General features: G+C 53.1%; 5 protein-coding genes across 5 annotated transcripts; 2 read left to right on the forward strand and 3 right to left on the reverse strand.

Annotated features, from left to right (window-relative positions):
- Positions 1-5,715: 5,715 nt before the first annotated feature.
- Positions 5,716-6,623, reverse strand: A1O3_03113 (uncharacterized protein; the record flags this gene model as incomplete). Its single annotated transcript, XM_007733252.1, has 2 exons — positions 5,716-6,132; positions 6,186-6,623. The coding sequence occupies 2 exons, from the start codon at positions 6,621-6,623 to the stop codon at positions 5,716-5,718; spliced, it is 855 nt and encodes a 284-aa protein (XP_007731442.1).
- A 792-nt stretch (positions 6,624-7,415) lies between these two features.
- Positions 7,416-8,324, forward strand: A1O3_03114 (uncharacterized protein; the record flags this gene model as incomplete). The annotated part of the gene is made up of 1 exon (XM_007733253.1): positions 7,416-8,324. One exon carries the CDS (start codon positions 7,416-7,418, stop codon positions 8,322-8,324), a length of 909 nt encoding a protein of 302 aa, XP_007731443.1.
- Positions 8,325-8,599: 275 nt separating this feature from the next.
- On the reverse strand, positions 8,600-9,633 carry A1O3_03115 (uncharacterized protein; the record flags this gene model as incomplete). Its single annotated transcript, XM_007733254.1, has 3 exons — positions 8,600-9,160; positions 9,213-9,518; positions 9,571-9,633. The coding sequence occupies 3 exons, from the start codon at positions 9,631-9,633 to the stop codon at positions 8,600-8,602; spliced, it is 930 nt and encodes a 309-aa protein (XP_007731444.1).
- A 284-nt stretch (positions 9,634-9,917) lies between these two features.
- A1O3_03116 (uncharacterized protein) lies at positions 9,918-10,675 on the forward strand (the record flags this gene model as incomplete). The annotated part of the gene is made up of 2 exons (XM_007733255.1): positions 9,918-10,016; positions 10,073-10,675. The coding sequence occupies 2 exons, from the start codon at positions 9,918-9,920 to the stop codon at positions 10,673-10,675; spliced, it is 702 nt and encodes a 233-aa protein (XP_007731445.1).
- A 1,838-nt stretch (positions 10,676-12,513) lies between these two features.
- Positions 12,514-13,669, reverse strand: A1O3_03117 (uncharacterized protein; the record flags this gene model as incomplete). The annotated part of the gene is made up of 5 exons (XM_007733256.1): positions 12,514-12,852; positions 12,972-13,049; positions 13,117-13,174; positions 13,258-13,365; positions 13,422-13,669. 5 exons carry the CDS (start codon positions 13,667-13,669, stop codon positions 12,514-12,516), a joined length of 831 nt encoding a protein of 276 aa, XP_007731446.1.
- Between the last annotated feature and the right edge of the window lie 112 nt (positions 13,670-13,781).

Consider the following 13,781-nt stretch of genomic DNA (forward strand, 5'->3'; position numbering starts at 1 on the left):
AGGTCTAATGGGTTAGTGGTATCGTCTCCGTATGGTACTTGAATCAATCAATAACCTCATAGTACGCATAGTAATTACAGCGTAGGTACTAGACGCCGATCAAAGTCCCAGCAAGCGAAATAGATGGTTGGGCATTTATCATTTATTGATGGGTACGGAGTACTGGGCCACGGGAGACTGACATGGCACGTGGTAGATACCTTACTCCTCGCCTCTGTCCTCTACAATAGTGAATACGTAGTCATGTTATAATATGGCGTGGCAGGGCGTGGCAGGTAGTGGGACGTGCGCCCTGCCACGCCTGCCAGCCACGCCTCAATAATAACAACAACAAACATCAAACGTCGAAATTGTAGATACATATAATTATGTCATAGCGAATTCTCTGCAGTAGTCCTCCATATGAGAATGAGAATGAGACTGAGAATGAGAATAATCCGCTAACTATTATTATTACGTGGCTGGCAGCGGTCAGGCCGTCAGCTTATATGCGTCTACCAGGTAGGTAGGGACGGCACTTGATATTGCTAAGTAGGTAGACATTGACAATAGCTTCCTGCTACCTATGGATGGAACTAACGACTCTGTCAGCATAACAATCCATCCTGATTCTGATTCTAGCCTTGCGGTGGCTGACCACACCGGTCGAGGACCTCTCCTTTCCCATCCTTCTTTCGCCAATCCCACATCTAGATCATTATTGTCCATAACGTATCGACATGACACGTCGAGCTCTGACAGCCTGCCACGCCACTGCCACTGCCACCGCTCTGAAGCGGCCTGCAGAAGCCAGAAACTTCCCACCTCCCTTGGTGCGTCCCTAGGGGTACTCGTACACTGATACATGTTCCATGCAGAGAGTAGATACGTAGTATCCGTACATGGTACTCCGTACTCCGTCCATACCACGCTCCATTAGCCCTGTGATCTTCGGCCCTATGGCCTTGGCCGTCCTAGGAATCAGGAATCAGGAATCAAGAATCAGGTATCAGGAATCAGGAGCCCTTCTAGCCTCGCTTCCTACGCAGTAGTTAGTACGGAGTAGGATGTACAGAATCCTACGGAGCACTGGAAGGAGGTCGTAGCGTGGTGGTGGTGGCGGTCTGCCCGTTTCGTCCACACGCATGGGAGGCCTTGCAATTTCGTCGCTTCGCCCGCCGCCCAGCTCGTGGGAGCGAGGCTCTAGGTCTTGGGTCTTGGGTCTTGGGTCTGGGTCTGGGTCTGGGGTCTGCATCAAGATCAACACGCCGGGCGTGACACCATCAACGTCCATGGTCCATGGTCCATGTTCCGTAGTTCATGGCAAACGGCATCATACGGTAAAACTTGGTATCATCATATCATCCCCTGACCCCTGGCCTTCCAAATCTACAGATTCTAACATACACCGTAATTACAATGTACACGACCACACGTATGTACCTGGGTCCGTACAGTGTAGACTGACTATACTCTGTACTCTTCCTTATTCTCGATCCCTGTTCAATTTGCCTAGATGGGCATCTGGCATTACTGGCGTGGCATGCTTCAATTTGAACCTCAACGGTCGGTCGTTGGCTAAGGACGAGCCAGGTGCCAGGTGCCAGGTGTCAGGTACCGCAGTCACCGCAGTCACCTCAGTCACCGCCTAAGAGGTATGCTAATAACCTACCTGTAAGACTAATACGACTAGGTCTGTATCCTCCCTACGGGCCTAGATCTGCTCCTAAGCCTAAGCCTTAGGAGCCCTAATACTGCACATTGTGATTAGTTGGGGGCGTTAATTGGGGGCGGCAATCTCACTCTCTCTCCTGTCACGGCTCCATCCTCGCGCTACCATCCTGGAGCGACGTTCGTTCCTTTAGGCAGTGATCTGAACCGTTGGCGGCACCATCTCGATCTCATTTTACCGTCCGTAATGATTAGGTAGTAGGTAGTACTCCTTATTCCCCAGCATCAGCGAGGCTGACTGTCTCTGTTAGCAGTGTTAGGTGTCTGTCTCTGTCTCCCCTGGTTGATTTGTTTGATTTGATTTGATTTCCACAGTGCCGGGCATCTTTCATTCATTTTCACGGTGAAGACCAACGTTGGTACAGTGCAGCGTACAGAGTACAGAGTACTCCGTACGCGGTCCAAACCCAACCCAACCTGAAGATGGTGAGCTGCATTGCATGATGCATAAGGTCGATCTCCCAGCCTCCCTTTACTCTGTATCTGTAGTACCTTCGCGTTGTAGGTACGGTGTACTGAGTACGGAGTATTGAGTACCGATGCTGTATGGATATGATTCATCACCTCCCTGGAACCGGCGTCTAGGCTTGATCGGCGGCACCGACACCGACACCAAAACCGCATCCATTCCATTCCGAAGAACTTGTTGATGGGTGATGGTTGATGGGTGATGGTTGATGGTTGATGGTTGCTGGTTGATGGTTGCTGCAAGTGGTTTCTGTACCGCTACGGTTACAGCTACAGCTATCTGCTATCTGCTATCTGTATTCGTCCCCTGAGGTTCGGCCACATTGACTACCTCACATACAGAGTACGGAGTACAGAGGACATACGGATACGGAGTACGAACAAGCTGCCGACAGCCACGTTGCGCGTTGGCTGTTCAGCATGTGCTTTCTTGCTCGCTTTCTCCCTTGTTCGCCGTCCCTCCGACCGTCCTCTTCCTCTCCCTCGAAGCGAAGTGAACGTCTGTCTGCGCAGTCTAGAGCCGCACCTTGTCGAGGAATAGAGGGTACTCCGGACTGGCTGCAGTTGACTGACTAGCTCTGTCGTTTCCTTCCCCTCGGCCGAGTCGAGTCGAGTCGGACCTCTACGAGTATCCGTACATACGGAGTACATATGACATAGCTCCCCGGCTGGATTCAGCCAAGGCTTACAGTCTGCATGTGCATGTGCATGTGCATATGCGTACAGTGTGCATATGCATGCAGCGTACGGATACAGGGCGCGTACAGGGGTGCTTGATACTCGGTTCACATACGGATACAGATACAGTAGTGTTAACAGCTTACCGAAAGAACCCAGTTGCTCACTGACTGGACAGTGGAAACTGACTGGATAGGGTGTAAGTGGGAATGGGAACCCCCTTGCTCCTGAGAATACTTCCTTGACCTTCATTCCCTCCTGTGCCATGTACGGAGTACTTCGGATGCAGGATGCAGGATGCAGGCAGGATGCACTCGGCGGTCCTACATACGAGCGGAGCGGTCTAGCCCTCTCGAGTCTCTACCCAAGCATATCCGTACCTAGCACCTAGCACCGTCTAGGAACGCCACCCCGACCGCCACTCGTACTCCCACTCGCTCTCGGTACTCCGTAGTCGAGTTACGGTAGCGTCGTGTCGCCGGGCGTGGGGGGACTCAACACCAGCATTATCATTATTGTCAAATCAAATCAAATCAAATCAGACCAGATCATTTTCGACATGATGGAGGGAGGACTTTAGCAGGTCATGCAGGCTCAGGCTCAGGATCAGGCTCAGGCTCAGGTTCAGGCTCAGGCTCAGGTTCAGGTTCAGGCTCAGACTTAGAAGCAGGCTCGGGCACAGGCGCAGGCCACGCAGCATAACACCAACAGCCTCAAAGAGTCGTGAATTGATACCCATGTTCCATCTGGATCGTACAATCGCAATATCATATCGACCCACCTCCCCCTCCTCCGAGCCGCCGCCGACAAGGCTGTATGTATCCGTACTCCGAGAAGGTAGGACCGAGTCTTCGACTTCAACGTCAAATGTCAAATGGCACGCTTCCGGCTCGTCCCAAAGTCCCCGCGACACTTTCGCCATACGGATCTGAGAGGAGTTGCGGGAGTATCAGTGTGCGCTATCATCATTAGTAGATCCTTTGCCTGTATCCGTCCTCTGTACGGATAGTCTGTACTCTGGAGTCCATGAACATACTGTACTCACCAGCAGATCCTTTGCATGTAATAGTCCGTACTCTGTAGTCCATGAACGTACTCCGTACATTGCATTAGTATCATGCATACCGGACTCCTGCTGCCCCTCTAGATTGCTCACCACTTCGGTACTTCCCACATTTAGGATCTCGCTTCCTCCAGAAGTGAATGGAGCGGCGGTACCATGGCGGCCTTCTAACCTGGTGGCAGGAGCCTCCGCCATCGCTCAAGCTAACAGAACCCATCGTTCAAGCTGACAGAAATAGACGAAGGCGCTCTCCGACCTCCTCTCGGATCCTCTGGAGCGCTCATCTAAGACAAGCCTGCGCCGATGCCTGGCCGGCATGTGCTAAAAGTTGTACTATAAGCGTTGCATTTGCATTATCTCAAGCCATGAGCGTCGCACATCGGTCTCTGTGAGGTCAGAACCGGCATCGTCGTCCATGTAAGACCTTTGTCACTAAGGGGAACTCAACCCGGGAAGAATCCATAGAGCCCCTCAGTCTCTGTGAGGTCAGAACCATGTCGGCCATGAGACATTCCAACTCCATCACAGCGCCTACCTGACAGCGCCTGAGATGAGTGGGCAGATAAGAAAAGGTTCTCGTTCTTTAAGGCCCGATGCGTCTCCGTCTCCGCCTGCAACTGGTGGGACTCGGCCACAACCGTGGGCTCTCTCACCGTATTGAACTCCATAGGACGACCACGACCACAACGCCTCGGGTCCCTACCGCTGAGCTTATGCTTAACAGGTGGAGGTGGAGAAAGATTAAACCTTGAAGGCATGTCCCTGGAGTTTGGCCAGCGGGTAACCCCATCTGTTAACCACCGAAGTTTCATTGCGGCCTCGGAACACGCAGGACCAAGGCGATGGGTTGAAGAACCTTCTCTGGTGTCCTTCTCAGGGTTCAATGTCTCTAGTGATGCCAGACCAATGTTACTTCTTGCAGTTGAGTTGAACATGTCCTGGTGAGCGCCCAGGCCGGCGGTGGGAGGTGGGCGGTGGACAAGGATTGCATTGCAGCCATATGTGGCAACGATCCAGAAATTCGGATCCAGGTCGGAGCAGCGCAAGATTCTGCAGAGTGTGTTCAATTTGTACCATTCAGTCAGGGATCCTGGTTCACATGCATCCGTGAGCATGCGGGTACGATCTCCTATCTCTCGAAGGGCTTGATAGACGGGAGTGGCTGGACACTTGCGGAAATGAGACGAGGAACCGCGGGGCGCTGCCGACGTCGCTTGGTGGACGGATTCAGAGAATCAGCACCATTGGTGTTTTGTCCGCAGCAGTGCCGCCGGTCATCATGACTTGCGAATGTCATTTCGAGGACGAAGAACGGGGTGGAAGAACATACCGGTGAGATGTTCAGAATGTGGATGGATGTTCATGCACACTGGGGTGGAGCAAATATTTATTTTATCAACGCGGAATCCAAGACTCCCCTCACAACACTCCTGCCACCAACCTGCTGTTGCACAGCTATATTTTCCTCCATGTTCAGATACACTGGCAGTTCGACATCATATGCGACCCAGCTGCGGAAGTACTTGTAGAAACTAGATTATCTGCTCATCTATTGTTGTTGGTCCTCGAGCGGTCACGTCGATTTGCAATAGTAAACTACTAGTACATTACAGCCTTCAATGCCGCCAGAGTAGAAACCCGTAGATCAAGAGTCTCTGACCAGCGCCATAATACCCCACCAGCATGCCGTTTCCACCGTCTTTCTATCCCCATCTTGCTTCATTGCTGGCCGCAACAGGGCCGCACGGTATACCACAAACAGATCGTCATTCCGTGAAACGGAGGGATGCCTTCTGCTAAGACCCATGCTCACCCTTTTCACAATTGGCATACCTCTCTCTTCTTGCCTTGGTCATCTGTTTTTCTAGCAATATCCCCACGCCGGCTAGGGCGCAGCTAGCTGCCTCCAAGACCAACACTGCAATCATCAGGCCCGTGCCCACCTGAGCCTCCATACACAGCCTCTCGAATCCGGCAGGCACGGGAACGCCGTGGGTGGCAAAGACTGGTATTTGAAGTGACTGGGCATCGGAGTTGAATCGAGAAGCGCCATCGGAAAATTTGCAAGTCCAAGACTGCAGTGACTCCCGCTGATGATGACTTGACGGATTGACCAGGATCAAGTTGAACGGGATGGTGAAAACGCAGAGAACTACGCCGACAAGCGATGAGCCGAGGAAGACAAAGTTGTACAACAGCGTGCGGGAGTGTGGCTAGATAAGGATCAATTAGACGAATACGATGCCGAAGCCCGGACGACACTCACGCTTGGGATCAGCCAGAGCACCAAGTACCCGAGGCTGGCAGCGGTGATTATGGCAGCAGAAGCCACAACGGCCAAGGTAGGTCTCAAGTCAACGTTTAGAGGCCAAAGAGATAGATGCCATCCGCTGGCCAAGTGCGTTGCGTTATACCTGCGCAGAACGTGGCCTGCGCAGCCAGCAGCGGCCGTGGCAGAGCCAAGTGTGAGCAAGGCAAGACCGAGTCGAACCCATCCAAGCCAGCGTGCTCGCTTCAGGTATGCCGACTCTTGCGCAGATGTGGCCGAGTTGCGGGAGTGGAGAGACGAGGTGAGGAGAGGGGACGGGTTTATGGTCAAGGCTGAGGCATCGTATGATGCTTGTTTGCGTGGGAGCGAACGAGATCTGGTTGTACTGGTGCTATTCTCAAGGGACGACGGACGTGTAGAAGGAGCGTTATCCATGATAGAGTACCACAGAAGATGGAGGAGAGAACGTGAAGAAAGAGTGCGAAACCAGCGCACAGAAACGAGACAGACAATGAAACAAAAGGGCACAAGGCCGAATCGCAGAAAGAAGGCGAGTCTCCTTTATGAGAGGGCGATCTACCTGGCGCCAGCGTGAGATGAGCGACACTGGCCCGCCATGTAAGAGGGACCCAGCGTGGAGAGCGGCCATGGTGGTTGAAGCGCCTGACCCAGCGTTGCTGGCAACTGGAGGATGGCTGGCATGGGGCGAGTCAAGACAACGCATCGGTGGTGGTGGAGGTGGTGATGATTGATGCACTGGCGGCTACATGGCTCGCTTCAGGACGAGGAGGCTGTCTGAGTGGCCGACAAGCATGGATGAAGCAAAGTGGAAGGGGAAGAGAAGATCGGATTGATGTCGAAGCCCATGCAGTTGGTGCAGTGGCAGCGGCTACTGATACTGGCCTTGGGCCTTGGCAGAGATGCCACACGTGATTGGAGGGAACGCGTCTATTTATGGCAGGAAGCCCGAGTACTAATTAGGTGGTATCCGTTGGACTAAGTCGAGCTGCGACAGAGGCATCAGGGACACTGCGGTAGGTGAGAGGGAGCACAATCTTCTCCTCTATTACAGAGTATCCGTACAGAGTACGGAGTACGGAGTACAGCATCTCCCTAATGGCCACAGGCCGTGGCCTGGGACCTGGCTAGGACCCTCGTCACTCTTACTCAGCCAACCTCACAGCCTTACAATCTCCTCTTTCCCGCTTTTTCTCACCCACCAATGTAATGGCTACCATTGACAGTGATTTTATCCGCCAGCATGTCAAGTCCCCGGACTCCATCATTCTTAGAGACATCTCTGGCGGCAGTACAGTGCTCAAAGTCCCAGGATTCGATGTCGTGATCAAATTTGGTGGAGGTGTAACACAAGAGGAGGCGATCGCGCAAAGTACAGCCTTTGACCTTTTGGACCCAGCGATCGTACGCGTTCCACAGGTCCACCATTTCCATCGCGACTCTGATACGGGCATTGGGTATTTGGCGATGGAGTGGTTTGATGCCTCACTAATTGATATGCATGACGACAGACAGGTCGAAGCCCTGCAGAAGACCATGGCTCATTTGGCATCTCTGACCAGGAGCTTTCCCGGACCTCTTCATCGAGGCGAGCCGCAAGGCATCCTCTGGGAAGATAGCGCTCCAAGTGCTTGTCATACAGTTGAAGGGTTAGAGAATTGGATCAACACATGGCAACATACGCCCGTGGACCTCCGTGGAGAAGAATTTGTGCTGTGCCACCTAGACACCGCCGCAGAGAACATATTGTGGCTGCCAAGTGGTCACGTTTGTCTGCTTGACTGGAGCTCTGCTGGGTATTACCCACGCTATTTCGAGCTGGCGGCCCATTTGAAAAAGGGTGCGCCTAATGAAAAAATTGAGCGGCTTTTGCAATCGCCGCGAGCGCCTTTCTCAATCTCAGAAGAACAGCATATGGGCTGCCTGATCCAGGCCTGCGCCAATTCTATGGCTTATGCGAAGCCGATGCCAAGAATGCCACCAAAGCAGACCGAGCGATGCTACCTCGTAAGGCAGCCATCAGTGCCGCAACTGATTCAGGATCTGTCAGAAGATCACCACACCGGCAATCCAGTAGCCCAGATCCATCCCGAGCGCATGGGGTTCCTTGTTGACTAAGCACAGGCGCTCTTGGGGATTCGGCGACAGTTTTGGAGGGACATGGTAGTTCGAAGGGAATGAATCGAGTTCACAATTTAGTCCAAATCAAGGATCTTCTTCGCCGTCTTGGGCTGGTCGGAGATTTTCCGGATGGCGCCAGCCCATAATTGTACCTGCCGGAGCGTCTGATTTAAAAGACGTCTGATGCCCACATTCAGGTACGGTCGTCAACACTGTAAGTGCTCGTGAGCTCGCCGGTGCTCGAGAAAATAAAATGCTCTTGAAGTGCCATTTCATACTGGATCGAACAGAGAGGCGAGTTTCTCCATGGCTTGGACTTCCTCAGCATCCACTCTTCTCCCAGGCACGACGGCAGCATGCTCGGCCATACTCTCCCCATTGCGCTTGAGAAGTGATTGTGTCTGTTGCTCGATGTAACCACGTCGCTCTTCACGGAGTTCGTCCTTGGCACTTTCAATAGCCAGTCCCGTGTTGGAGTTCTTCAATACTGCCAACTTCGGCCGAAGGTCCGCTAGTAGGGCTCGAAGCGCAGGGAGCTGGGAGACGGCAAAGTTGGTGTTGATGGTCAACGACTGCTGGTCTGAGTTGGGTGTACCTTCCAGGGCGTGCATTGATGTGGAATTGGCGAGGAATGAAAGGTCCCCGCTGGTGCTGTTTCCTGTGCCATGATCACCTTGACCGACAATCGCTCGAAGTTGCCGAAGTAGTGTCTCGTTGCAGGTTTGTTCCTCCAACAGAGCCCTGGACACAGCTCGTGATGCGGCTAGTTTGCGGCGAAGTAGTTGTACGCTTTCTGCCGTCGGTGCGTTCTCAGAGGGTGGATATGAGATGTTCTATTCCGTCAGCCCAGTGGTCAGGACTCCTCACAGAAAAGACCTGTCCTACCTCGTAGTGGCTCAACCGCACCCAGTTGACCAGATCTGCGGGGACAGATAGGACATTCCTCAGCACGTAGATTTCCAATTTGTCAAAGTTCTTGTCCACTGTTGAGTTCAATAGCGTCTCGAGTTTGTGTAGACCCTCCTCAATCTCTTGCTTTGCATCTGGAAACTCCGGCCCGTCGCCGTCGCCGCCTCCGACTGCCTTGAATCCTAGTTTCTCCGGAGGTGTAGACAGGAGTCCGGTCTCCAGACTTCCAACGCCCTGGTACACAAAATTGTTGACTGAATTGATAATGTCGTCGATCAGTGACTGAGAGCGGATATGTCAGCGTCCTGCGATTGCGATGGGCCGTGTCACTTACTAGAGGCGTATACTGCAAATGCTCCGTCAGGAGCGAAGTTGCCGCCTGTGAGGTGTCCGCCATGAATGCAACTGCAACAGTGTCGAAGGATTTAAAAGCATACAAAGTGAACAGGACCAGACGAGGGGAAATGCACGGCGACGCGACAGTGGTCGGCGTACCAGGTAGGTTGTTATGGTGCCTAATCGGGACTAGCGCCCTGCTTGTCTTTTGAACAGGCAAGCCAGGTAATACCTCACGCGGCGCCACATTTTCGCAGGCAACATCGCTGTCATCTCTTCATCACTCGTCAAAAGACGACTCGGATTACCATCAGTTGCTCACCATTTCCTGCCCGGCCTTCAAAGATGGGAGGCCCAGGCTCTGGCGGTTACAAGAACAAGCCGGGGGATACAGAGACTCATTCGGCATGGGAGATCATTCCGCAGGACCCGGAGGGCACCCAGGTACTTGAATGACATGACTCTACGGCGTGCGCGCGCCTCGCTGACCTGGTCGACAGAAACTCGCCCAGGTACGATGCAAGTTCTGTGGCAGAGAAATGGCCCAGCACACGTCGCGCCAGCGTGTCCACCTCCTCGGCTGCCAGAACTACCTTGAAGCGATGAAAGAACAAGGGATCGAAAACACCATCACCCGTCAAGCCGCCGACCCCGCCGCGTTCTTCCGAAGCACCGACTGGTCGCACAAGTCAGCAGAGGCCAAGGCGCCCAAGGTCTTGAAGATGCAGGAACACTCTACTGCTGTTCGGATCCAAGCTCTCGCGCTGGCCGAGGCCAATATTTCGTCCGAGAGGATCCAAGAGGTCACCGGCATGGACCCGAAGACCCTGGCCGGACTCCGGAAACTGGCGCGTGAGCGTGGATATGATCCCATGGTCTCAATGCAGCTTAAAGAGGAATATGTGCTCGACCCGCCAAATACCAGCCGGCCACGAGGCCGACCGAAGAAGAGAAAGCCCGAAGATGAACTCGATCCGGCCCTGGCCAGTCTTTCCGACAGCACCCCTCGACCCGTCGGTGAATTCACCCCACGACGAGATAATCTGCCGCCGGGCCATTGGGACTTTATGGCTGCCACATCGACCGGCTATACGATGACCTAGACGGCCACTGGATTTGGCGTTTATCAGACGCAGAAACAACTGTAAGGCTTGACGGGCAGAGACAACTGTAAGGCTTGATGGTGGGGTGACTAGGCGTTCTTTTCAGTGTGGATAGGATCGGATACCCCGGCCGTTTTGGGAGGAGTTTCTGGGAGAATATAGAAAATACGGAGGATGCAGAAACTCTCTGCGATGTAATGGCTTGATGTTGCATGTCATGGGACGGTTCAGGAAGCAAGAAGCAAGAAGCAAGCTCGCTGGCACGGTCTACAAGCGTGGTGGATGGAGCTAAGAAGCCCACCAAAGGCAACGCAGCAGAAAGAGACACGGTCCATGCGATGTGATGCGATGCGATGCTCTAGCAAAGCATGAGGTCGCAGACTGTAACAGCCTGAGAGCTAGCTAGCTAATCCAAGGCATTTCGAATTTGAGTTGGGATTCCAGGGACAACACCAACCCAGACATGTATACGTAGGACAGGGACCTTGGCCTCGAGGCCCCTTGAAGGCTCACCAACCCAGACATGTACGAGTATGTACACGTAGGACCAGGACTTCCTCAGTGGGGAGATAGCTATTAGCTATGACCTTAGTCCTTGTACCGAGGCCCCTTGAAGGCTCACAGCAAGCCTATAATAAGCCACCATCAGATCGGCAGACGACGTTCCCGAGCGATGACCCAGAACTGACGTTAGCAGAGTGGCTGAGCCGAGCTTGAGCGTAGTCCTTCAGCCTGATGGTGAGAGTGTGAGAGTGTGAAATGTGAGACGTGAGACGTGAAACGTGAAACGTGAAACGCGGAAGAGGACGTATCCGAGATAGAGATAGAGATATAGATACGTACCCGAGAGAGACAGAGACAGAGGCCTACTACCAGTATGTAACAGAGCGCAGCTGGCGTAAGCGTAAGCGCAAGAAGAAGATTTGGAAGGTCGGACTGGGGGGAATTGGGTTAAGTCAAGTTAAGAAACACCAATACACTCCCACCTCCTACCTTGGTCACTGTAAAAAAGATAGATAGATAGATAGATAGATGCCTGAGGGACCTACTAGGTGTAGGTGGGTATATAGCATTACCAGCTAACGTGCATACTCCGTACTGTAAAAGCGGCGCAACTCACACCCCTTCTTTCCCTTCTAGACGGACGACGATGCCGCCTTATCCTACGTACATCCCTACATACATACCTATATACGAATGAGGAGGCCTTGGCCTAGTCCTAGAAACAAACTCATCACTTGATAGAAGAAAAAACAAACGAGTCTGATGAGTCTCCCATGCGATGCGAGAATATGGACACACTCTGTCTCGTTCTACTATATATATCAGAAATGTCATCTTCACACTCATGACCGGTGCGGGCTCAACGCCAGCTAGAGCCTTCTGCTTCTGCTTCTACCTCTGCTTCTGCCTCTGCCTCTAATTCTGTCGGCTTAGAGGCCATAGCGACGAACCGATCGAGTTGCACGCGGCTGACTACTTACATATACTGAGTCACGTCTAGCTAGGCTGTGCTCCCCTGGGCACGGGCTTGCTGCATTAACCACTCAATGCCCTTGAACAGGTCGGCGGTGCATTTCTTGGCCGATTCCAGGGGAAAGGTAAAGAAGGCATGCGGAACACCTGGGTATAAATCCACCTTCACAGGCACCCTGACGTGGTTGAAATTGATCTCTGGTCAGTATAAGGCTCAAGTCGATCTAACAGACGGGATGAAAAGTCCAAGTCGATCATCGGCACCGGAGGGAAGAAGAGAAGGCTGATCAGGAAGAAGAGAAGGCTGATCGGGAAGAAGAGAAGACTGATCAGGAGTCAGGAAAAAACGGGCGAGGCACCCCTTACCTGGCCGATTCCAGTTTCTGGGCGTAGTTGAGTCCATCATCCCTCAATGGGTCGCCTCCCGAGACCTGCATGTATGTAGGGGGCAAGGCGGTGAAATCTTCGGTCAAAAGAGATGAGAACCGCGTGTCGTTCGGAGGTGGGTTGTAGAAGTCAGCGAAGTTGTGAACCGAGGCCGCCGAGAGAAGGGCAGCATCTTTGTTCTCGATGTAGCTGTCGAACTTGAGGTCTTTGGGATGTGCCTGCGGATGACACACCATGGGGTTTCGCAGGATCAAGCCCCTGAATCTGACCGGGCCTGAGCTTGAGTCACGGGCTCTTTGAGTGAGGACAGAAGCCTATCGATTTAACAAGTTGGTCAATTCGTGGCCTGGGACTGGCGGATGCGAAACCATCAAATCCGTCCGTGACGGCCGGCCGATACAGATACGTATCATGAGAAAGGGATAAGGCTCACCATGTTGGCACCGGCGCTATTGCCTAAGATGTAGACATTGTCGGCAGAACCACCGAGTGAGTCGATGTTTGCAAATGTCTTTTGAATCACAAACCCCAAGTCAGTTCACAGCCATGACCTCTGCAGAAACTGGCGTGCCACGTACCCATAACACACCCGCCCAGGCATCCTCCAAGGGGACGGGGAATGGGTTTTCAGGCGCCCTGGAACAGCATATCGTAAACCGACTGGCCCTGCCGGCACTCCCAACGGTTGCTTAAGATGGGAACCGTGCGTGATGACTTACTTTCTGTAGTCGACGCTGACTATTATCGATTTCGTCTCCGTGCAAAGAAGTCGACACACTCCATCTTCCGAGACAAGATCGCCGATGGTCCAGCCGCCGCCATGCAGACTGTCGAGTGAGGTGTCAGAGAAGAAGCAGAGTCCGCAAAGTAAACGGCCACGTACTAGATGATTGTCTTCGCTGGCTTGTGCACCTCGTCTGGTGTGTAGATCCGGACAGTGCCCTTGGCACCCTGGTAAGCGTCGATGGCCTGATCGCGGATCGTGTGCCCAACGGGCTCGGTATACGGGCGCAGGGCTTTGATTCCCTCCATCATCTGGCGAAGCTCGACTGGAGAGCCCACCAAGGTTGGAATGGGGACGTTGCTGGAGAATTGGGCCCATTCCGGGTCGACATATGATTGAGATCCCATCGCGTCCACCTCCTCGATGGATGTCTTGAGAGCTCGTCTAGCTGCGTGGGTGATTGGAGATGGAGATGGAGTGATGATCGGGAAGGAGTCAAGTCCCAGAGCGTGCAGAAAG

The sequence above is a fragment of the Capronia epimyces genome (assembly GCF_000585565.1).
Source record: "Capronia epimyces CBS 606.96 chromosome Unknown aczIQ-supercont1.2, whole genome shotgun sequence".
In the NCBI taxonomy this organism is placed as follows: Eukaryota; Fungi; Ascomycota; class Eurotiomycetes; order Chaetothyriales; family Herpotrichiellaceae; genus Capronia; species Capronia epimyces.